At 40.5% G+C, this 26,012-nt stretch overlaps 1 protein-coding gene across 1 annotated transcript in view; it reads right to left on the reverse strand.

The window, feature by feature from the left end:
* Positions 1 to 26,012, reverse strand: part of LOC122797688 (squalene monooxygenase-like) — a 1,062,766-nt gene that overhangs the window by 581,814 nt on the left and 454,940 nt on the right. The window contains exon 4 of the mRNA XM_044066224.1: positions 622 to 718. Coding sequence (XP_043922159.1) covers positions 622 to 718 — 97 coding nt within the window. The remainder of the gene's footprint in view (positions 1 to 621; positions 719 to 26,012) is intronic.

Raw genomic sequence — 26,012 nt, forward strand, 5'->3', positions numbered from 1 at the left:
ACAAGGCCATTAACAAGCCTAGCCATAACAATTTCCTGGCTATTTCTTCCCACAATATTTACTTCCCTGGACCCCTGGTTTGTCCAGCTAGAGCACTATTTTATGCAGTGTTTCAATATCACAAAGTCTATAGCACAGTGATTTATATATTTCAAAGTCAATAAATATTGTATTAGTAAAAATTCAAGGAAAATGTGCTGTAGAATAAAATGACCATGGTGCAATTTGTGAAGAGTGTGGTAAGTCATTGACTTACAGAAGAAGTGGAAAATGTATTAAACAATTTGCAGTCAGAAAGATACTTTTAATGACACAAGTATGCAAGTTAAGATGAAGGCTATGCAGAAATCTAGGCCTGTTTGGCCATAATGCTTCTCTGTTACTACTTTTACCGCTGCTTTAACAGTGCCATCTAAATTTCATCATAAACATGTTGCAATATGAATTCTGTCCCAAGGAATTTTAATCATGTTTGAAGTTCTGGACATGTTTCATGATTGATATTTAATGTACTGAAAACGCAATCCATTATAATAATACAAAATGGCTGTTGGAGTACACACCCTTGATTATGTTTTTAAAAACTCAGACCTTTGAATTTATTTTTAAAGTTCCACTAACCTTATTATTTCCAGTTTCCTTTTCCTTATACAACACTCCAGTAACATATCCTTCTTCCTCCAATAAACGTGTCACAGTACCTTCAATAAATCGAACTCTGAAATATATGAATACAATTTTTTCAAGAGACCACTGGCAGCACATAAATTATGCAGTTTAAGATGTCAGGTTTGAGTGCTGAGTTATATCTCTGTTGAGTGTCATGTTGTATAATGCATGTTTTAGAATCACAGATAATATTAATGAAGTGCAGAAGTGCAGAATATTCATACTACTATTTAAATTAAACAATTCAAAAATAATCAAAAAGTTACAAAGGAACAGAGGACTTTTACAGAACTATTGATTTAATTCTGAAGAGAAGTCATATTTCAAAGAGATGGCTCCCTAGTTAACAACATTACAGAATCATATTGTTGCTATGGAAAAATCCTCTATGAAACCATATTCCTTAACAAATAAAAAAAAAAAAATCAGAAATATTTACGAAAAGGCCAGTGTCATGGCATGCAGGGATACATCCTAACTATGGCCCAGGTGACCTAACTTGAGCATCTGGGGTATTAGCAGGGTAAATTTTTTTTGTAATGTAAATTGTAGGGTTAGTGTAAGGAGCAGGGGTAAAGCTTCACCCCCCCCTGCACTACCTTACTCATGTGTACAAACCCTAGCCTTAACCCTACACATTATGTTACCAAATATTCTTTCCTCAAAAGTAACAATATTTAGATAATATTTGATCAGGGATTTGTAGCAAGGGTTTACTGATAAGAGGAGAAAAGTTGTCAAGGTTTTGTGATTAGCATATTTTGTATGTCACATATTTGTCTAGTCAACTATTTTTGCTCCTTCATTTGTGTGTCTTTCATTTGTGCTGTTGACCAATGATGATATAATATGTTTATGTAGATAGACAGATATAAACTCAACTTAGAGTTATGTACTCTATCTCTAACCACTTCACAACTGAAGGCAGGAGAGCTATAACAAAGAATATATTCATTCCACCACTTGAATATGGCATACTCATTCTAGCATACATAATTGGATGTTATGTAACCTCTGGTACTGTATTGCTGAATTTTGTAAAATTTTGTAATGTTGAAAACTGTAACTGCTTATGTAAATATTATACTTTGTGCTTCAAATCATATTAACTTTGTAATTTACTGTGTTTCTGCACCTGTGTTGAGGCTGAAAAGGGTCCTATGACCAGACCACTTATCTGGTCAACAAACACAATAAATGAAATAAATTCCTAGTTTTACTAAAAGAAAAGTTCAAGTCTGCCAATTAAATTTACTGACTCACATTGCTGGAGACAGGGCATTCTACCTCTTGTGACAGTTTAGAATAAAACTGACTGAGCTCTGAGGGATTTGAAAAATAAATTATTTCAGTTATTAAAGTTTGATACAATTACCATGCTTCCAAGTTTCTAATGTTAAGCAAGTAATGTCTTACAAACATGTGGGTTTGGTTCATAATGTCAGCAGACAACTTAATAAGCTCTAATTCATCAAGTTCAGACTGTAGAGTCTACTGATCTGCCAAAAAGACAATCTTGGGGTGAGCAATTATAGGTACCCCTATACGGCTGGGTCAAAAGTTACCCCAGATCCTGCTGCTAACTCTCAGTGCTTTGTAAAGGTGTAAGCAGTTGTCCATGTAACAGCTTCTAAAATACTGTGTGTGGAAACATTTCTGAACTGTGCTACAAATCTACTGAAGTTCTTGTTCTGTGGCATATCTAGTTAGTATAATCATTTATACTGGGCAAGTTTGCCAGGAATGCAAAATATTTCTTATGAGAGAAGAAACCCTGGGAGGATTCATAAATTCTCTCTCTGCTTCATAGAAGAGACATTTTGATGTTAGCTCTTGTGTTGTTCTGAAAGTCATATAATTCATAAATGGAACTGCATGGCTGTCAGTATATGGTCAAATGTACTGTACTGTGCTTTGTGTAGTGTACTGTATGTAAAACTAGTACTGCATTGTTGCACAGATCTTTGTATGCAGGAATTAGTGAAACTGGATCATGGTTCTGAATACTGGCCATGGCTACTATAGGATAAAGTGAAACTGTAGTTGCCAGACTACTGAATGGGTAAGAAAAAAGCCAAACTTAGAATAAGAGATACAGTTTGGAATAATGAAATGCTGCACAGAGCAGGGAGGATGCAATAAGGATATACTAAAGTGTGTTTGGAGACGTGCCAGGTTTAGCATACAGTGTTATCAAACTAATATCTCAGATGTGCAACTCTGTTATTATCCCACTTTATTTAAGCTTTAAATGTACTGGGGCTAGCTTTCTATAGTACTACGACAAATGTTGTGCAACTGTATAAACTGCTTGGATAGATTAATTGATCTGGAAATTACTGATGTTGCTTCTTCTTTATACTACAGTGCAGCAAATGCAGGGGATGCAAGATGAATGTATTGTAGTTTTTTGTATTTTATACAGTTGAATTTTATTACATAGTCCATTTTATATTCCATGAACAGATCAATGAATACAGAAACTTTTATGGTAGCTGCAATAAAGGAATTCTACTTCTGTGTTTATTTATTTATTTGTTTAATTTTTTCAGTTAAGAAGTCCATACCTAAAGTCTTTTGTGCAATATATGCAGTCAGCCTATTTCAAGCTAACACTAAGTGTGATTTTACTCCCTTCATTTATGAAAAAAACATTATTTTTTTGCTCTGCCAGAAAGACATTTTCTGAACTTTTAGTTATTTTGTCACAAGATCATCTTGGAGTAGAACCTCAGAAATGTCTTTCAATGTTCACTTATTCATACTCTATTGGTGATTAAGTGCTTACATGGCTGAACCTAATGCCCACATTTGATTCAGTCTAATCTGAAGTAGAAATGGATCTGTGCTAAATCTGCACATTATACATAAAATGGGATAAGGGAATCATGTAAAAGCTGATAGGATACAATGGTACAATAAAAAAAAATCATGCATGTAAAATTTTCATTGGGTTGAGTTCCTGAATAGTTGAAGTTAGTAGGTTTAGTCCTTTTTCATTTAGAACTCAAGAGATTTGTATGTGAAGCCAGTTTTTGGGAGGTACCTCTTCTGACTATGCAAAATCATGATTAATAGAAAAAGACTAATCTTGTGCTCACTGAGGAATGTGATAGTAAATAAGTGTAACTATAGATATGGTTTTCTCATCACAAGTTTCTAATTTCTAGAAAGTTATTTAAGATACTATGAGAGAATACTGCTAGCAGTGAAGTAAATAAACAAATGCAAGCTGTTTTGTATTATCATTTTTCATAACATACTTATGCTTTCTTGTTTTTCCTTTGATTCTTTGTTCTGTAACTAGGCTGTAATATTAAATCTAGAGGACAGTTGCTTATAATTGTGATGTTATAAGGTAGTGCTATCTGTGCCAGGGAGAGTAGAGCAGTACATGTGTACATATGCCAGCATAGCTAGCTGGAGTTTTGTAAATAATTTTATGTTATTTGACTATTACACTGATTTGTACAGATGTTTGAGTTAAAAATATATTAGTAAAGTTACTTCTGTTAAAAATGCATCAACAGTAGGTCATGCTGGACAGAAATAATGTCTGCATGTGTATTGGGTGGTATTGTTGTAACTGTTCAGATGTATATGTTTGTCAGAGAAACCTGGAAAGGTGGAAAGTTTGAACTTGTGTTAAAGCTTTCAGATGCTGTCACAGATCTTAGCAAAGCTATGTGTGCATGTGTATTGTACCATAGCCAGGTGACCAGAGGTGCTGTTATCCTCTAACCAGCATCTGGTTTCTTTGGAACTCTCACAGCAGAACTTTGGAAACTGACAGAAAAGATTTCTGACAGGATATATATTTTATCCATCCACACAAAGACAGACATCATCTGTTTTTTTGCTGTGGTAAGACACTCAGTATACACCAGCTTGCCTTGCTTTAGTAAGTTGTCATGGAACAGTAATTCTTTAGTCAGTCAGTGACACTTATTGAGAAAAGTTTAGTATTGTTTTATCATCTGTGAGAAACTAACTGTATTATTTTTATATCTCTGTGGCTGAAACTCTGTTGTTTATTGAATTCAGTATTTTCCTGTTTTCTGTTTTATCATTAAATATTTTAATACCTTTCATTGTGGCTGGTCCTTTACAGAATACTTTTAACATCTTGAGAGTACTTATGCTTGTTTTAGTGACACTGTGGCTGCTCCTGAAAGTCTTGTTGCTTTGGTCACACGCTACCATTTGTATTAGCTGGGCAGAAAGTGGCACAGCTAGTAAATCTGTGCCAGCTTTATCCAGGTGTGTATGTGTGTATGTGAAACTCAAATATCCAAGTGTGTGTGTGTGTCATCTACTGGGAACAGGGAGACAGAGCTTCAAAGTGGTCAGTGTGGAGTTTTGTGTGAGCTTGGAGGGAAAATGAGAGTCCATCTCCAGGTCTGGAGTTGCCCCCTGTGTGCTGTTAAAGGAAGTTGTGCTTGGTGCAGGGAGCTGCATCTGAAAATACTGTCTGAATCCATCTTTACTCTTAGTGACTGTCCCTCACCAGGTCAGTGGTGAGGATTGAGTCTCCTTGATTGCTAGTCTAGACTAGGGATCTGTCACAATGATATTTGATTTTACTGGAACAAATCAGTTGAACTTAAGTATTATATGCAAAATAGATTATTTTGTTTAATGGAACTATAGCTCAAAACTTGATAAAGTTTAACACCATTCCGATACTACAAAGAAACAATTAAGAAGTCAGATAGTTTTGGCTTAAAAGATGATGATGGGGATGATGTTACTGTGTAGCTTAGAATGCTGTCCAGCATATTGTGTAGACAAGTTTGAAGCAAAAGTGATTGTTTACATCTTGCAATCTGTATGGAGATCATCCCTCTCAACCTGGAGATATCAAAAATCTGGACAAAGGCCCATGAAAAGTAGGTACAACTGGCCAAAAATTGGGACACTCATTAACATAAAATTTGCATGAATAATAACAACAACAACAACAACAACAATAATAATAATAATAATAATAACAATAATAATAATATAACTCCACCCACTCAAATAGAATTATGGGATACCAACATTTAAATGATTCTGAAAAAGTTCCTCAATTTTAACATTAACTCTGAAAATACACATTCCAAACAGAAACACCAGTTAAAGTCACTTTACAACATTTCCAAAAAACCTTAATGGAGGTAGTAGGCAATAGACATATAAATACGCAAGCAAGGAAATAGACCAGCCAGGCAAGGAACATACCTTGTGACTTGGGAGTCAGAGAACAGTAGCACATCAAGTCGGAAATAATGTCGATGCAGTGGGAAATGGTTTGACAGGAGAGTGGAGCCCCCCTTACTTAATGTAATATCTTCCAATGCCATACATAAGGAAATGTTAAGAAAATTGTTTAAAAGACAGTGTTTTAACACAGATCAAAGCACCACTATCACTAAATAACCTGGAATTCATTGCCAAGCTATATAACCCTTTAATCCTCCAAAAGTCTCTTAAAAAAAAAAAAACCTCAAACAGTACCTCAAAGTGAATTGGCTATGCCCATGTACCAACCCTGATTAAATTATAAACTAAAAGTATATTCTGCAATTATCATAACTTGCAACTACATCACCAAGCTCTGCTTCCAATCTGATGCCTCTTACTTTTAATTGTCTGTCCATGACAATTGTGAGTCCCTACTAGGGAACACTACTAACCCATTGTATATAATCACTTTGTTTTTATAATTGTTTGCTAACGTCTGTGTAATCTATGTAAGTTTATCTTTGTGGAGCTTTTCTCCCTGGGCCTCCGCTGAAAATGGACATGTATCCAGTTGGATTATCCCGGTAAACAAATGTAAAATAAATAAATAAATAAATAATTAGCAAGTATAGTACTCGAGTAAAGTTTCTTATTTGTTAAATTAATAGACTAGATGTTAGGCAACCACATAAGCTATTTTACTCGATTTTCTAGCTGCTATTATCCATGAGTCCTTTAACTCCCCAACCACCCCACCCCCTTAGCTACATAATCAGTCAAACCCACACCTTGCTGGAGAAAATCAATTTTATACGGTAGGTTGCTAGTAATGGACTGCCTTAGCAATTTCAAATATAAGGTATATATTCATATATTTTTTTTTTACTGGAATAAGTCCAACTTGCACATGCTGCAGCAAACCAGAATACTAATTTTTGATGAATACAGACACAAATGAGGAATTGTCCAAAATACATACATATCTGAAACATCAGGTTCGGGCTGACTTACAAAGCAACTGCTGAGTTTGACAGATAAACATTTTACTTGGGCATCTACATGTGTCATCCAATTGTAATAAAAAGAACGACCTAAATGGCAACTGTCTTCTCATATAACTTTAAACATCTATTTTTTTCTGTGAAAGAGGTGTATGTCATACCTCTCAGCTTTCAGTGTCTTTGCACACAAAATCTGGACAAAGCCAAAAATAGGGGCAAATTTTAAATATTCCTCTTACAAACTTAGAAAGCTGCTGAAATAAAAGGTGTTGTGTTATCATGCATTTTCTGGAGGATATAAAATCTGAAACTCAGATGTCTACCCTTTGGTGACTTCAGTCTACACTGATTTGCCAGAAGACCACAAATCTGACGTGGAACAAACTGAAAATATTCAAGTAAAGATCCGGAGAGTTGAAAGGCATGTGTAAGGTAGGAATTAAAGCAATATAATTTCAGTAAGTCTTGCAAAGCAAGAGCTGCCGCCTCTGAACATTAGTGCTTTAAAACTCATGTATTGGAGAAGCAGACATAAAACAAGCCATCCTGTTTGTTACCCCAAAGTTAAAAAGTATCTTATGCAGTGCAATCAATCAATACAGAACAGAAAACCAAGGAAGCACAGATAAGCAGGCACATTTAGAGCCATCCATGCAGCTCATATAAAAACATTAACACTAAATCAAGTCTTTCCTATTTATTTCAAGGTGCGGTCTGAAACCAAAAGGTACATATATAGAACTAATCTCTGACGTGGAAGTGCACGTTAACCAACTGCTTTCTCTATGCATATTCCAAATATTTCTAAAAAAAGATCAAGAATAAATCAGGATATTTCCTTTAATAACAGCCATTTTTACTTACAATAAAGCACACGTAGTAGTAGTAGTAATTAATATTGGCATTTAGGACATCACAGCACTGCACTGGAGGGCACAGTATATTAAGCAATTATAATTAAGTTGCATTTTTTTGTTTGTATTCTTTTTTACTTACCTGGAGCTGACTAGCTGAGACAGAGTGTGTGTGGTTGAATCATGGATGGGCTGCAGGTGCTGGCTGGACTAGACAGACTCTACTGCACACAAACACACACACACACACACACACACACACACACACACACACACACACACACACACACACACACACACACACGCACACACACACACACACACACTGCAGAACTTGAAGGATTTTGGCTTTGGTAGAATTTAAGTAAAATTAAATTGTAAACATTTTCACTGTTGGAACAGTGCAGCTGAGCAGCTCTGCTCATGCTGTGGTATGCATCATGATGTCAGCCGCAACTTCTATTTGCAAAAAAAAAAAAAAAATTCGGGAATTGAAGGGGCCACACAGGAATTTGTGGCACCCCATTATTTTGCCCCAAAATGGTAAATACTGAGGAATTTGGTATGGTTGAGAGGTATGATGGAGATGAAAACCACAAGTATAGAAAGTTAGTAAATTAAAAAAATGTTCTTATAAGGAAATCACAGGTCAATCCTGCTTAAAATAAAAGTGCTTTCTGAGAAAGAAAAAGATGACAGAACTAACCTGGAAGATAAAATAGGATTCAATAAACTCCATATAGGTTTAGCATGAATCCTATAGGGAGTTTACATGTTTATGGGATGAGCAGCAGTGCTTATTGCAAATGCATGCCGCACATCATGCTTACACAGATACAAGGAAGGTTTCATGGCCAACAACAGTGTTGGTGGCCAGGAAGCTGTGTTAAGCAGCATGAACACATTTAGACATGCAGACAAGTTTACCTATGGGCAAACTTGTTCTGCGAGATTGCGTAGACAGCCACAATGACCAGCAGGATAAAATTAAGGCAATGACTGCAGTACTAACACTTTATAGAAAAGTGTACTCAGTGCAATGTGGACTATAATATGTTTTTGGCATACTGAAATAAATGTTTGATTCTCAGCTGGGCTGCCTTCTGTGCAAAGTCTGCATGTCCTCCCCATGTTTGTGTGGGCTTCCTCCGGGTGCTCCAGTTTCCTCCCACATTCCATTGAAATGTGCCTGAAGCATTTCTCCCCAGGTCTCTGCTGAAAATAGGCTCTGTCCCAGTCAAACTTTCCTGGTAAGCAAATGTTAAATAAAAAAATAAATGTATACTTTATGTGATCATCAAGGGTACATAGACTGCATTATAAATGCACTAGTCTGGGGAAGTGTTTGTATTGAAAAGGCCACAGACATTAACTGTAGGAATGAAGAAAGGGGAAGAGTGCAAGTGAAAATGTCAATGTACACCAGACACGGCAATGTTGATGTATGTACACTCCAAAGACATGACAGTTGTAGCATAAACAGTAATCTCATATGTACATAATACAGTATGTACTGCTGTTTACACTTTCCCTGTGTGGGTATATTCATATCATCACACTCTTATTGTATATTATATGACTGTCACACAAAGTCATGTAGCAATATAGATGCTTGATTGTGATATAAACACCCTGACATGATCACTTGAGAGGACATTAAGCAAGGATGGTATGTACAGTAGGGATAGGAGCATATTGTGAAGATGTCCAACATGAGTTGCCTGAATATGAATGTAATGTCAGCATAAGTCTCAACCAATTGGGACAAATAGCAACAGGCTCATGGATAACAGTAAGCAGAAGCACACACATTCATGGGCAATATCAGAATAATACCACCATTAATCTGTGACATTCACATGAATTTATCACAAATGTGAACACATGGACATCCACAGTTGCATCCATGCTTATCTAAACAATCCTGTCTTAGTTTGTGATTTACTGTGAAGCTGCCTGGTAAGACAAGTTTTATTTGAATTTATATTTTATTTCTTACCACTGTTTTTCACTGTTTATAGAAAGGAGGGGATAGCTTGTAGACAAGAAGATTTACTTTGATTTATATTTTGTTGTTTTACCTTTAATTTTCACTGATTGTTGTTAGAAGGGATAGGTTTTAGACAGGTAAACTCTAGGCAACCTAAGGGACCTAGTCAGCTATAAAGTCAGACAGACTGCAGAGGGGACAGTCCACAGCTTATCTAAGCAATTCTGTCTTGGCTTGTGATTTATTGATCTTTACTGTTAAAAAGAGCAATAGTGAAGTATAAAGAAATTCCAGCTTTTGTCTGACTTTCAGACCTTGTATAATCAAAGCAACAATTTTACTGTACTTACTTTAGTATTTAGTTGTATGTTGCTTATGTGATTTTTTTTCTCACAGAAGTTGATTTAAGTTTCTTTGAATTCCGTGGTTACTGATTCTGATTATTCTTTTCTTTTATACTTTTTATTCATTTGAAGCAGGGTATAGATTCCTTAAATGAGTATGCCATTAATGATTTGCTAAAGCACAACTATCTTGTACAGTGTAATAAATGCTATGTTTGTTTAAAGATAACACCTGATAACACTGGTGATCCATGTTCCTCATGTCAAAAGTTGGATGATTTGCTTACCATTATTAGAAATAAATCTAGACTTACTGATGACGATTGCACTTGTGCAACTGGCACAGCTTGCAGAACTGTTACATATATTAATGACTGGATTTGTAGATAAATAATGTTAGACAAAGCACAAATAGAACACATTTAGGAAATTGTGTCTGATATCTGTCAAAATCACTCAACTCCTATGAAACAAGATGATGCCCCTGACAACTTTGGAATTCTGGATACAAGTATTTAGCAGTCTGAGGATTCAGTGTTTAGAAGGAAATAAAAAAGAAAGACAGGAGGAAATTTTAGGCAAGGCTCAAAAGACAAACCCACCTCCATAGGTATCACAAGGGATAAGAAACTAAGACTAATGCTACTCAACGCCAGAAGTCTAAACCTCAAGATGCACGCACTCAAAACTCTCCTTAGCATGGAGAACATCGATATCTGTGCAGTAACAGAAACCTGGTTCAGGGCTCCCGAGAGCACCACAGCACTACCAGGTTATACCTCATACCATTCTTTTCGGCCCCAAAACTTGGACTGAACCACAAAAGGAGGGGGAGTATCAATATTCATCAAAGATACCCACACCTCCAGGTTGGTGGCAAAGCACGAAGCATCAGAGACTATCCATGTGCAACTAACAGTGGGTAAAACTGCCTTCCAGTTTATAGCCTGCTACAAACCACCTTCCCAAACCCAGGAACCCCACTCAGCCTTTCTGAGAACACTGGAAAATATGAAGGTCTCTCCAAACACCATTATATTGGGCGACTTCTACTACCCAAACATAGACTGGGAGCATTACTCTAGCTCCAACACCCTAGCCCAAAGGTTCCTAGAATTTATAAACTCAAATGCTATGGAACAACTTGTTACCACTCCCACAAGAGGGGAAAATATACTGGACCTGATCATCACCAACATGGGGGCTCTGTGCTCCAGACCAGAAGTGCATCCCTCACTGGTAAGATCATACTATAAACTCATCTCACTGGATATTCACATCCCGACCCCACCCCCTGCCCAGAAAACCACAGTGAAAAACTTCTCTAAAGCAAATTTCACACTCCTCAAAACCGAGGTGGAATCCTTCAAAGCCCCCGGGCCTGTGGAAAATACGGCCCAGACCGCAGAATCCTTTATAAACACATTCTATGAACACCTTCAGAAATGCATGGATCATGCGATCCCAAATAAAACCAAGACCCAATCCTCCAAAGGCAGATGTCCTGTCTGGTGGACCCCAGCCATAAACAAACTATACAATAGAAGGAGGAAGCTACTAAATGATAGAGCAAAATCCCAAAAAGGGAAGGCATCACTGATCAGTATTAGCAAAAAACTACGGGCACTCATAAAATTGTCTAAGGCCAGCTTCGAGAGAACAATTGCACAGGACACTAAGGATAATCACAAGGCTTTCTTTAGTTATGTTAGGAACCTGGGTGGTAATTCCCAGATATGCTCAGAATTAGTCCAAAATGACAAAAAATACACTGAACCCACAGACATTGCCAACATCCTAGCTAACAGGTTCAGTGCAAACTCCCCCCCCCACACCAAAAGGGCAAATATCTATCCCAGCAGAGTGCTGCCCCCCTGACATCTCAAATGCTCAGGTAAGAGCCACCCTCTCCAAAGCAAAAAACACAGCATCAATGGGACCAGACGGTGTCCCGGGCTGCATCCTACATGAACTCCAAGAAGAGCTAAACCCAAACATAAAACTACTGTTCAATCTCAGCCTTACTACAGGATATGTGCCCAAAGAGTGGCGTACAGCAACAGTGGTCCCTCTCCATAAAGGTAGTGCCTCAACGGATCCTGGAAACTATCTCCCCATAAGCCTGACTAGCTTGGTCTGCAAAGCTATGGAAAGGATCATCATGGACCTCATAAATAAAGATATTGGGGACCTACAGACACTGGATCCTACCCAGTTCGGCTTTGTTAAGGGCAGATCCTGCCTCTTAAACCTGGTTGATTTCTTTGAAACAGTCACCAAGGCCATTGACGAGGGGAAGGTGGTCCACACAGCCTACCTGGACCTCGCAAAAGCCTTTGATACAATACCCCACTCGGGCATTATAGATAAGCTCACCAGCTTAAATATAAACCCCTATGTCACTAGATGGATTGCAAACTGGCTCAAGGACAGAACCCACATGGTTAGAATTGCTGGAGCCATGTCAGACTCCAAACCAGTTACAAGTGGTGTCCCACAAGGCTCAGTCCTGGGACCTCTCTTGTTCGGTATATATTTCTCGGAGGTACAGGCCAACACAGAATGACTGTGGCTTACCAAGTTCGCAGATGACTGCAAACTGAGCGCCATAATCGACTCTCCAGCCGACACAAGCATCCTCCAAAAGGGCCTCATAGAAACAGACAACTGGTGCCAGAGCCATGGCCTCAAGCTAAATGCCAAAAAGTGTATAGTCATCCCCTTTGGCAAAAACAAAGTGCCCACAAATTACCACATAGGTGGTAATCCATTAAGTACAGAAGAAGTAATTAGGGACCTGGGGACCCAAGTTGATAGCAATCTCTCATTTGACAGCCACGTGGCCAAAGTGGTTAGAAAAACATTTTATATAGCCCACCTAATCATGAAGGGATTCACATCTAGATCAGGGGAGGTCATCGTGCCTCTTTACTCATCCCTCATCAGGCCCATAATTGAGTACAATGCCCCTTTTGGGATGTACCTTACCAGACACCTGCAGCAACTGCTAAGACCCCAAAAGTACCTCACCAAGAGGATCAAAGGGCTCAAACAGATGCCATATGCTGCCCGGTTAAAGAAACTCCAGCTCTACTCAGTGGCATACCGCCTGTTCAGAGGCGATCTGTGCCTGACATATAAAGCCATGTCCAACCCGGAATTAATGGACATGCTGCACCTCAGAAAATCCAAATCCCATTGAGCTACGCGCTCGAGAGACTTGAACCTCAGCACTATAATAAGTAGGACATGCTGGAGGGACAGATTCATAACCCAGAGGCTCCCTTCACTCTGGAATAAAATCCCAGTCCAGGTTAGGCAGAGTCCCTCATTGACTCTCTTCAAGAGGAATCTTGATGAGTGGATGGGAGATCGTAGGTTTACCCCGGGTATCACTTCTGTGTCACTGTTAGACAGAGGCACAGTATACTAACCTCGAAAAAGGGTATAGCAAAATAAATTTAAAATGGGTGGCGAAAGCCAAACACATTCTGGCTAGGCTTATAAATGCCCTAGGGCAGATAGCCTAGTATGAACCTATGAACCTATGAACCTATAACAAGTAACAAGGAAGTAAAAGAAACAGATACATGTTTATAAAGGAAAGAGAATATTTACAAAAAAGGACACTGCTTTGTTATGTAACATACAGGTTTTAGGGAATGATAACATTCAGAAAAACTTCAGTCTACAGAAAAAGGCAGCATGTTTCCAAAACAGAAGGTAGAAAAAAAGGCAATTGGTGGGTGAAAAGCAAGAAATCAAAAATGAACATGGATGGACCGAATAACAATAGTGTAAGAAAAAAGAGAAAGACAGCCATTGACAACATGGCTTAAGCTGTGGATGTACAAAGCCATGTGGATGAGAACTGTGTACTTACAAATGCAATACACTATGAAAACAGTGGGATTAACAAGACTAATGGTGATGAAGATCATTCCTTTGAAACAACTGATAGAGCAGATATTACTTAATTAGAAGTTGAAGGTTCTTCAGATCTAATCAGAAAAGATATTCCTGTAATTGCAGATTCAGCTGTTATTGGAACTGATATTTACTTTTGCAGAGAAGATAATGAACATCAAATCATGTTATGCTTGCCAGGAGCAAAAATAGAGGATGTGAGACAAGCCTTAGGATGCCCTAATGTAAGGAAGTATGGATCTGTTTTTATTCATGTCGGTACAAATGATCTCAACCACCCACAAGGCTCTTTGACTGTTAGTAGGGAACTTACAGCCAACTTCGAATCTGATAAGGTTGACACAATATAATCGAAGTCTTGAAACCTAGAAAATGTAATAAAACACAACAGCGTACAAAACAAACCATTTAAACACTCTAAGCAGGGGGGGCAAGTCCCCCTGCACCCCCAACACTCCCACTACTTAAATATGCCAACTCCAAGATGGCACTACAGTGCAGAAAAGGGAAATTTTCCCTTTCCACGCTGTATGGAGATCTCCATGAACAGATTCAAAGTTTCTAGACTTTGATCATATGGTGTCAACCATATCAGATTCGAAGTTTTGAAATTTCGATCTTCCGATATAGACCCTATAGTTTGTACTGGTGTTAGGACGTATTTATCATGAATCACATATAGGAAGGAGAGTCAGGTCACCGTGAATGAAAATATTTTTGGGGTAAATACCTACATGAAAAAAAATTCTTTTTTTTTTTTAAATTGGAAATGTGTAAAGCATCTGCTCCTAATTTTGGGCACACATGTCTTCAGACAGGATGGTGTGCATTTGTCAAGATCTACAAAGAGAATTTTTTCAGCAGATATTTTGGAATATTTGACAAACACAAGGCAGGATTTTTGCCAGGTCAAAAATTTAACAATTCAGGGATAGCAACATTTGATGAATCTCTGATGGTTCTAAATGCTAGTAGCATTAATAATAATGTTTTATTATTGGAAAATGTCTATGTTCCCACAAAATTGATTTTGTCATTTTTTGTTAAACATGGTTAAAAAACAATGACTGGAAACCAGTTCTGTCAGGGTATAAATGTTTTTGCTGTGACAGACATTCTAACAAAAAATCAGGTGAAGGTGTTATGACAGGGATTAAAGATAGTTATGAGACCTGTGATTATTACATGCTCAGTGATAACACCAATACTATAGATTGCATAACCGTGACAATAAAGACAACCCTGGAACGTATAACAATTGTTGAAGTGTATAGCTCACCAATGTCAAATGCGGATGACCTAGAGGAATTCATATATTTTTTACATGAAACACAGGAGGGGAGAATAATAATGGTCAGGGACTAAAATTTACCAGAAACAGATTGGAATAATATCGATTTAACAACATTAGTAAGGAAGTTGTTCACAATGTACATTCATGAACAACAATTGCTTCAGATTGTAAAAAAAAAAAAAAAAAAAAAAAAAAAAAAAAAAATAAATCTACCAGGAAAAGGAACATGCTAGACATTATTTGTGTTCCTAAATAAATTACTGTTACTTCATGTTAAGTTTTACCACTGTTGATGTGCAGTGATCATGGGGTTATAAAGGTTAATTTGTTGCTAGATAATTCTGCCAAACAAATCTAAACCAATGCACAGAAGATTAATTACAGATTATGTGGAAGCAAAACAGTAATTATGCAACACTAACTGGAGTGATGCATTCAGTGGAAAAACTGCAGAAGGAATGTAAAAAGTTTTGGAAACAGAAATCGTGAGTGCAAAAAACATCAAAACATTTTTAACATCAGGATCTAGGCACACAATGTCAGGGGAACATATATTTATAAAAACAAGATACCTTACTAAGGTGAGAGACAAAAAAAAAAAAAACAGGAAATGAAAAAGAGGTCGAACTACAACTTTGAAAACTGAAATAAGCAAGCTGGACAAATGAATTAAGCATAGCATAAGACAAGATCAAGAAAAATTTAAAGAGCATTCATATAAAGATACTGAGCATAATAGGAAACCATTTCATAGATACACAAGATGTGGAAGGAGTAAAGATATACAAATTGATAAACTGTGTATAGATTCCAAAATTTATTCTCAAGCACAACAGATTATAGTTATATTTACAATATATTATGCAAAATAGTTTGGCTCCACAAAGGGGGTGATAAGTTGTTCTAGTGATATCCAGGTAATCTCAGATGCTGGAATGAAAACTTTTAGTTATGTACTTACCATAACTTTGGATGTATGGGATCCATCTCGCCTACATTCATAACTGATGGGTTCGGAGCCGATCCGTCGGCTCCGACTCGGCCACTATATACTAGAACAAAGTCTCACATTGGCTGGGCTACCCCTTATCCCATAATGCACCACACCTGCTTCCCCAGATCTTGTTTGTTCGCTTTCATACATACATACAGGTACAGAACACATACCAATAACTGTAACCAACTAGTGCCCTTCCAGAGAAGAGCTCAGCAAGACCAATGTTTCCTCCAAATCCAAAAGGTAGGGGGAAGGAGGGTGGGTATGTATGAATGTAGGCGAGATGGATCCCATACATCCAAAGTTATGGTAAGTACATAACTAAAAGATGTAATGGAATCCTATCTCGCCTACATTCATAACTAATGGGACAGCGTCTCTAGCACCTAAAAACCCCGGGTGGCTCACTGGAACACACTCCTGAGAACTGCGGAACCAAATGAAGCTCTGCCTTGGGAAGCCACATCAAGCTTGTAATGAGAAATGAAGTTGTGCAGAGAAGACCAAGTAGCAGCCGCACAAATATCATCTATTGAAACTTTGGAATGAAAAGCTATAGAGGTGGCCATAGCCCTGGTAGAATGAGCTTTGACTGGGAAAGGCAACTCTCTGCCTGACTGGGAATAAATGAAAGAGATGCAATCCTTAATCCATTTGGCAATGGTGGCTTTGGCAACTGGAAGACCTAACCTATTCTCCGCAAAAGACACAAACATTTGGTCAGATTTTCGAGTCTGCGAGGTCCTATCCAAGTAAAAAGGCAGTTGCCTGTGAACATCCAACTGGTGGAAGGTATATTCTGCCCCATTAGAAAAATTTGGAAAGAAAACTGGGAGCTCCAATGATTGCTGAATACATAAAGGGGATGCTATCTTAGGCAAAAAGAAAGGATTCAATCTAAGGGAAACTCTGTCTTTGTGAAAGATCAAATAAGGAGGGGAAGAACAGAGAGCCTGAAGCTCTGAAACATGCTTAGCAGAAGTTATTGCCACTAGAAAAGCAGTTTTCCATGACAGGAATTTAACATCACAAGTGGCTGCCGGCTCAAAGGGACGGGCAGTTAAGGAGGCCAGAACCAAATTTAAGTCCCAAGGGGGCACGGGATGAGCCATAGGAGGTCTGAGGAGCCAGGCTCCCTTAAGAAAAGACTTGCAAAGTCTGTTAGCCATTAAAGAAGGCTCTATAGCAACATGAAAATTAAATATAGCCACCAGTTGAACTTTAAGTGTGGAGACTGAAGAGCCAGAATGAAACAATGAAGCTAGAAATTCCAAGACCTGTGGAACTGGGGCCATAAGAGGATCAATGCCTCGCTGCTGGGCCCAATAAACAAACCTTTTCCATTTGCTGGAATACAGCTTAACGGTAGACGGCTTGTGGGAAGATGACAAGATGTGCATCACTTCTGAAGAAAGAGAAAGATCTCTAACTAAGGATGGAAGTGGAGTAACCAAGCAGCCAGTCGCAGTGACTGGAGGGACGGATGAGAGAGTCCCGACGGATTGGATAACAGATCTGGCACTGGGTCCAGAATCCAGGGGCCCTGCACCGTATACTTCTGGAGAAATGGGAACCAAACCTGACGGGGCCAATGTGGGGCGACCAAAATCATGTGACACCCGACATGAAGAGCCTTCTGAATCACCCTCGGGAGAAGGGGAATCGGGGGGAAGGCATAAAGCAGACCCGGGGGCCAATTGTGGGCTAGAGCGTCCCTGGGAGACTGTCCCTGAGAGGGTGTCGGAGTGAAGAACTCTCTGCACTTCACATTGTTGGGGTTGGCGAACAAGTCGCAACAAGGGAGGCCCCATTTGGCGAAGATCTGCGCTGCCACTCTGTTGTTGAGGGACCACTCGTGGGGCAACAGGAGAGTCCTGCTGAGCCTGTCTGTAATCACATTGGCTTTTCCCGGAATGTGCGTGGCTACTAAGAAATGTCAAGAGGCTATGTCCCAGCGCCATACTCTCATGGCCTCCCTGCAAAGGGGGTAGGACCTGGTTCTGCCCTGCTTGTTTATGTGCCAAACTACCGACATGTTGTTGGATAGAATCGCAATAGTACCTTGGGGGAGAGCATGATGAAGTGCTTGTAAAACCAGAAGCACTGCTCTCATTTCCAGGATATTGATGTGAAGGTGCACTTCGCAATCCTGCCAAGTGCCTTAGACAGACCTGTCCAGATAATGACCCCCCCACCCTATCTGGGAGGTGTCCGTGGTCACTGTGGCAACAGGGGGCTGAAGGGCGAAGGGACGCCCCCGGTCCAGGTTGGACTGACATAGCCACCAACGGAGGTCCCGACGACAGCTGTCCGTAACCAGAACTAAGTGGTTCAGGGGAAGTTCTTGGTATGACCATTGAACCGATAATAGCCATTGCAGCACCCGCATGTGCAGCCTGGCTAATGGTACTAGGAGGATAGCTGCAGCCATCGAACCCAATAACTGAAGAATCTGTCTGGCAGGAACTCGAGATTTGGGTAACAAATTTAGAACCTGTGATTGTAGAATCTGAATTCTCTCTGATGGCAAAAATGCCCGCATCCTTTTTGTGTCTAACTCTGCGCCTATAAAGGTGATATGCTGAGATGGCCGCAGCACAGATTTTTCCCAATTGAAAGTGATTCCTAGTGAGAGACCCAAGGTTATTGTGGCCATCAACGCTTGAATCAGTAGATGCTTGGAGGTGGCAGTGAAGAGCCAGTCGTCGAGATAGGGAAACACTTGGAATCCGAGACTTCTCAAGTGAGCTGTCACCACTGCCAGACACTTGGTAAACACCCTGGGGGCTGTGGTGAGACCAAAGGCAAGTGCACAAAACTGGAAATGACTGGTTCCTAGGCGGAAGCGTAAATGACTCCTGGACTCCTGACATATCAATATGTGATAGTAAGCATCCTTGAGGTCTATGGAGCACATCCAGACATCCTTCTCCAATAACTGGAGAATGGACTGAAGGGTGACCATCCGGAATTTGGACTTCTTTACAAAGTGATTCAAAAGGCTGAGGTCCAAAATGGGCCTTACGTCCCCTGTCTTTTTTGGCACCAAAAATAATCTCGAGTAAGTTCCTGAACCGATCTGGTCAGCGGGGACGGGCTGGATGACCCCTTTGCTTAGCAGCTTTGAAACTTCTACGGCTGCCAGATCCCGTTGACTGGGTGGCACGTCCGGGATTCTCCTTGTAGGAGGAGGGGGATGGATAAAGGGGATGAGGTAACCTCCGGTTACAATGCGAAGCACCCACTGATCCTTGGTTATCGATTCCCAAGCCTGTGGGTGTTTCGCAAAACGACCCCCGACCGGCTCCGGAGAAGCACAGCCGGGCCACATCCTAGGGACATTGAGGGTAGGAGGAACCACGAAAGGAGTTGTGGTCTCCAGAGTTATGGGGGCCTCTGCCACCTCTAGGGCGGCATCTTCCTGAATCCCCCCCCTGCCTCTGGAGGGGGGATCACTCGGTGGAGAAGAGAAGAACTTTTGGGATTTCCTGAACCACATTTTCCCTCCTCTCTGGGCCTTGGGGTAAGGTCTAGAGGGAGCGGAAAAACAGGCCCCAACGGCAGTCAAGGTCTTGCCCTCCTGCTCGCACCGAGTAAGAGTGTCCTTCACCTTGGGTCCAAACAAAGAAGACCCATCAAAGGAGGCGTCGGTGAAGGAAGACTTAAAGGCCTCCGCGAGTGGACACAAGCGTAACCAGGCTTGTCTCCTAAGACCCACTCGTGTACCCGCTGCTCTACTCGCCCCTTCGGCTGCATAGGAAATGAGCCTCATGGACGAGTTGACAATAGAAGTTAGGGTAGTCATCTGGGCGCTTATGGTCTGTGCTAATGCCTCAGGAAGGTTACCCGCAAGGGACTCTCCTAACTCCTTGAGGAGGTCCCTTTGGAGCCTTGTAAAATGACAAAGATAGTTCAGCGACCGCATGGTAAAGGTCGGTGAAGAAAGTGTACGCTTCCCGTACCTATCCATGCTCCTAGAATCCTTATTAGGAGGATGAATAGACGTTGAAGCCTCTGCCACGTCCTGCTGAGTGGCAGATGCCACCACCATAGCATCAACCGCAACACCCTTAGTGAGGAATTCCTTCTGGGGAGGGGCTGAAAGAAACTTATTGGGCCTGGCAGGCACCGGTTCCACCGTATCAGGATGTTCCCACACCCTCCGAGAGATTAGGTCCAATAACTCGTCGAAGGGTGGAGACACCCAGGAGGAGGAGGCCTGGGCCCCAAAGGCCTTGAGGAAAACTGACTCCTCAGCGGTAGGGGCTTTGGATTGCCAATCGCCTCTCTGTCTCAAGATCTCGAGGATATCTGAGAAAGAGACGTCATCTGAGGATGATTTAGGGGACCCCTCTGCATCATCGAGGTCAGTATCTGAAGTGACGGATTCATCTTGGGAATCAATGTGCTTCCTCTTACACAGTTTCTTCCTTGGGGGTTCATCCGAAGCAGATTCAGAAGGACCCCCAGAAGAAGGGAACCCCCCAAGAGGGTATCCTCAGGCCCTGGGGCCCCACTGTCGTGGGAAAGAATGTCTCCAGAGGCACCAGTACCCAAAACTTGGGACGGTGAGGTAGAAACCTGCTGAATCGGCAAGGTCATGGCCAGTGCACTCCTCATGGACTCAAAAGCAGGACCTCCAGACTCTGCAGAGGGCACTTGCTGAGAGTCCACGGCGGTACCGGGAATACCTGCGGCCGATGCTCCGAGGGGAAGACTGGGCATCGAAGAGGCGAGCTCTACAGTGTTGCCCGCGGCCCCCGCCGAGGAAGACCCGGTACCAAACCCTGACACCGAGGACAAGGTAGGAATGAAAGTCGGAGCAGCGAAACTCCGAGGGGGTCCCTGCTCCGACTGGACGATTCCGCTCCATTCTACCTGCACTGACTCCAACGGCTCCAAGGGGGTCGGAGGAGGAATCAAATGCATGGGATGTGGAGTCGGCTCCGAAGCCACGTGGGCTGGAGCCGTGATCATTTTAGTAAAGCTGGGGACTGGAACAGCCTCTGGATAACCCTATCCAAATCCGAATCCGATAACCTAGAGGATTTGGAGGAAACAGATTGGGGCCAAGAAGACTTCTGTCTCGGCTCCGACAAAGCAGGGGATCGGCTCCGAAACGATTCCAGCACTATCGGAGCCGAGACCGGGACCGTTTGCAACAGTGTCGGTGCCAAAGGAGGCTCCGGAGCCGAGGAGGAAGAGTCTGAGCTGCACACCTCCAACGGCTCCGAGACCAATGGAGCCGAGGTAGGTGATTGGCCTCTCGATGCACTAACCTGCGGCTCCAACACCAATGGAGCCGAGGAAAGAAGCACCGAGGCAGACCCTTCAGCCATCGGCTCCGAAGCCATTGGAGCTGAGGAAGAAGAAGTCGACCCTTGTTTCTTAGCTGTCGGGTCTGACGGACTGGTCGGTGCCGACGATCTATGCTTCTTGGGTGTCAGGCCTGACGGACTGGTCGGAGCCGACAATCTCTTCTTTTTTGAAGCTAGAGATGAAGCCAAAGCTTCTTCAAATGAAGGCTTAATCAAACCCCTAAGTATCAATTTATTTTTTCTCTCCTGGAGAACCCTGGAGGAAAAAGCGTGACACACACTGCAAGTATCCTGTAAATGTTTAGGCCCTAAACAGTACATGCAGACAGCATGGCTGTCTGTAATAGACATTTTATAATTACATTTTGCAAACTTTTTGAACCCTGACTTTTGCTCCTTAGACATTTTCAGAGGAAAAAACAGGTAACTGAAACAAGGAAAAAAACAATAACAAATGTATGGGCTAAAGCCCTCTAACTTAAACGGGCTTAGCCCGACACAACAGATCAAACACACAGAGAGGAAATACGTGGGCTAAAGCCCTCTAACTTAAATGGGCTTAGCCCGAAAACTATTTCAGTCACACTAAAAGAAAACTTGATAAATACACAATAAGGGCAAAGGCCCTCTAACTTAAAACAGGCCTTGCCCAGTCCACTAGTAGCACGAAAATGAATAAAATTAAATTTCACACCAAACTGACCACAAACGCTCACAAAGCTGTTAAAACAGCTGTTTGTTTAAATTCTGACAGAAACCCTAGTCAAAAAAGACCAAAAGGTCAAGAAAAAACACTTAGCTCCAGCCAAGTCGAGACCACGTCCGGCTTGAAAAGCGGCAAACGAGATCTGGGGAAGCAGGTGTGGTGCATTATGGGATAAGGGGTAGCCCAGCCAATGAGAGACTTCGTTCTAGTATATAGTGGCCGAGTCAGAGCCGATCCCATCAGTTATGAATGTAGGCGAGATAGGATTCCATTACATTGTATTATATTGAAAAAGAATTATGCAAACTGGAAGTAAAAATGACCTGAGAATACTTTGGCAAGAACTTATATTTATTATTTACTAGGTCATATAAATATGGGGAAATTCCTCAAGATTGGAGAGATGTGCTTATTAAATTTGTCTTTTAGGGAAAGGGGAATAGGGCAAACCCAGAATAATGTAGACCCTTAAGTCTACTTTCATGTTGTGGAAAAATAATAGAGAATGTAATATTGGATAAGTTACTGTCAGAAAAGGTTGGACTTGAAATCATACAGCAGCACTCATATGTTGAAAATAGATCTATTGCCATCTGTAATGTGATGTTCTATAACAATATAATAACAGCTACGAATTAAAAATTGTGCTCTGATGTATTTTATATAGATTTAACTTCAGCATTTGACAGGATCATACACAAAACACTGATCAATAAATTACAACTAGGTATTGATTTACTCTTGATAAGATGGATAGCTGCATGGTTTACAAAAAGGACATGGCAAGTATCATACACAAATTGGACAGGTAGAATTCCACTCAGGGTGTCCCACACAGCTTTGTCCTAGGCCCTTACTTGGTTAGATTGTATCTTTCAGAGCTATCTTTTTCAACTGAAGTGTTATACAGTCTGTATGCAGATGACCTTAAATTGGGTAAACTGATTACAGGTGTTACATATAGGACATGTCTGCAAAATAAATTGACCATCTGAGCACAGGAGAATAATATGCTGATAAATACATCAAAAACTAAGCATATGAAATCTGGGAGACATAAATTGAAAGGTGAATATTTTATATAACACATATTGATTGAAACTGTAGATTCATTTAAGGACATGGGTATATGGGTAGATCCTGCTTTGAGTTTTTTCTAATCATATCAACCAATTGATTAATGATAGTTATATAACTATAGGTTGTATAAAACAATTTATAAAGTCTAGAAAATCAGAAATGATGAAGTAATTGTTTGTAATTATATCAGACCCAAACTTGAGTATGGAATAATAATATGGAACTCTTATAAGAAAATAAACTGGAAAGAGTACAGTAGAAATAAGAACATCCATGGATGTGAAAAATTAAGTTATTATGAAAGACTCAAATATCTGAACTTGTATAGTATCTCTTACAAATATCTAAGAGGAGATATTATTTAGTTATATAGGGCATTCAGAAACAACTATCTATGAGAATGTTTGGGGTTATCAAAAAGTAGTAGAGAATCATCAGACAACCTATGTAGAAGATTCTATAGGTATGAGAAGTGTACTAATTGGTTCTCTGAGTGAGCAGCTGATACATGGAACAGACTACTAAACTACATTAAAGCAAGCACTAGTTTAAACATTTTTAAGAACATCCTGGACACTTATTATGGGAACAACTGTTTTGGTATATTGGCAGGCTAGAAGGTTATTAATGCCTGTGCTTGAAACATATACATATGTATGTATGTAAAATATGTAACTGAGAGTTATTACACATGCTCTGCATGAACACATTGTACAGCTGTAATGATTTGTCAGTAATCTATAAGGAAAATAAAGCACACCTACAAATGAACACTTTTGGGAGGTGTTAAGAAAGACACTATTGCACCTATTTAAATTATAAGCAATCATGGCTAATTGGGAGGTTTGTATGACACATATATGCCACAATGCATACTCATGCCATCAATGTTGTCAATCAGCTGTCTATTTACTGTGTGCATCACAGGAAGCCATATCACACATGCATCTCGTAGAACACCTTGAAGGGAAGTCTGCACTATCAACTTCTAATGGTTGTGCATCAGTAAAGGATGTGTGGAAGCTCACTGTGGCAAAAGTGATATACTTGAGTAAAGCATCCCTAGAAGATGTGTGGTGATGTACATACAAAAAAAGGTGCATTATACTGAATCATTGGTGTGGTGAGAGCATAGACTGTGGTGGTGGTGCTGCAGTAGCATTGTCGCCTCATAGCAAGACGTTGTCCCGTTCGATTCTCAGCTAGAGCGTCTTCTGTGTGGAGGCATACGCGAATGGGGTGTGCCTTCATTGAAGGTTGTGTGTCAGGGCTGGTAACCCGGTACATAAACATCCACTACCAATCATTAGCAGACTGGAGTTCCGCTGTGGTGACCCCTAACCGGGAAAAGCTGAAAGACACAAACAATTGGTGTGGTGAGAGCAGAGAACAATGGGACTATAATGTCCTTTGATGCGGATGGCCTGCCCATACTCAGGAGTTGTGTTACATACAAGTGATTTGTCACCACTGTGGTTACATGCTTGTGTAAATTCCATTGACTATCTACCTAAGTACCCAGGTAATGTGCCACTTGGTCTGCTCATAGGGGTGTTCTGTCTATATTGTAATTAGCTTGTGCATTTGCTTTCAAACATGGGCTGATTATGCTTTTTGTTCATCTAGTGTGTTTCCACAGCTCTGGCAACAATCATTTGTGTGTGCTAATACTTTCTACAGCATATGAATAGCATTCTGGATTCAATAATTATCCACAATTTGCAGTCATCCACCAAGATGGTTTGGTAAAAAATGTCTAAGTTTGTCTTGACTTCTGAGACTTAAATACTGATCAGGAAAGGGCCTAGTACAGAACTCTGAGGTACAGACCTGGTCACTGGAGTCTTGCTAGAGGTGACTTTATGCACTTTGACATTACTGTGTCCTGTCTGTGATCCATTTTTCTACCCACCTGGTGATGTAAATGTTTATGCCCACTTGAGACAGTGTCTGTGTAACACTTGAGTGTGGATTTGTGTCAAAGGCCTTGACCAGTTCAAGTTATTTGGGATGACAGTCTTTTCCTCATGCATGCCCATTGATGTTCTTGAGGATGTCAGCCAGATGTAACAGACATGACATAGCATTACTGAATCAAAAATGGATTGGGTACACAGTCGGGAGATTACCTGTGTCCTTTTTGATAAGGTCCTTGATGAGTCTTTGGTCTGCCTCACAGATGAGGAGAGTCAGAATTATAGGTGTATAATTCCCTGCATTAGGTGATGGTCCTTCCTTGTTCAGATAGATGATGGTTGCTGTACACCCTTCTGCTGGAACACAGGCTGTCTGGAGGTTGTGTTTAAGTAGGGATACAAGTATGTCAGCTATGTCAGGTTTTAAGTTATTGTATAGGCAACCTGGGATATTGTCAGGGCCCACAGATTGTGTGTGATTAAGTAGGGATACAAGTGTGTCTGCTACATCAGGTTTTTTAAGTTATTGTACAGGCAACCTGGGATATTGTCAGGGCCCATTACTTTTGTGTTTTTAGCCTTTGGAAAGTGCACAGCTGCTCTCCTAAGAAAATAAACTGAGAAATATTTGCAGATATACTTTGTCTGACGGACAGTGGGGACAGGGGTGCATTTTGAGACAAACGGTCA

The sequence above is a fragment of the Protopterus annectens genome, chromosome 3.part1 (genome assembly GCF_019279795.1).
Source record: "Protopterus annectens isolate FY-2018-M chromosome 3.part1, PAN1.0, whole genome shotgun sequence".
Taxonomy (NCBI): domain Eukaryota; kingdom Metazoa; phylum Chordata; order Ceratodontiformes; family Protopteridae; genus Protopterus; species Protopterus annectens.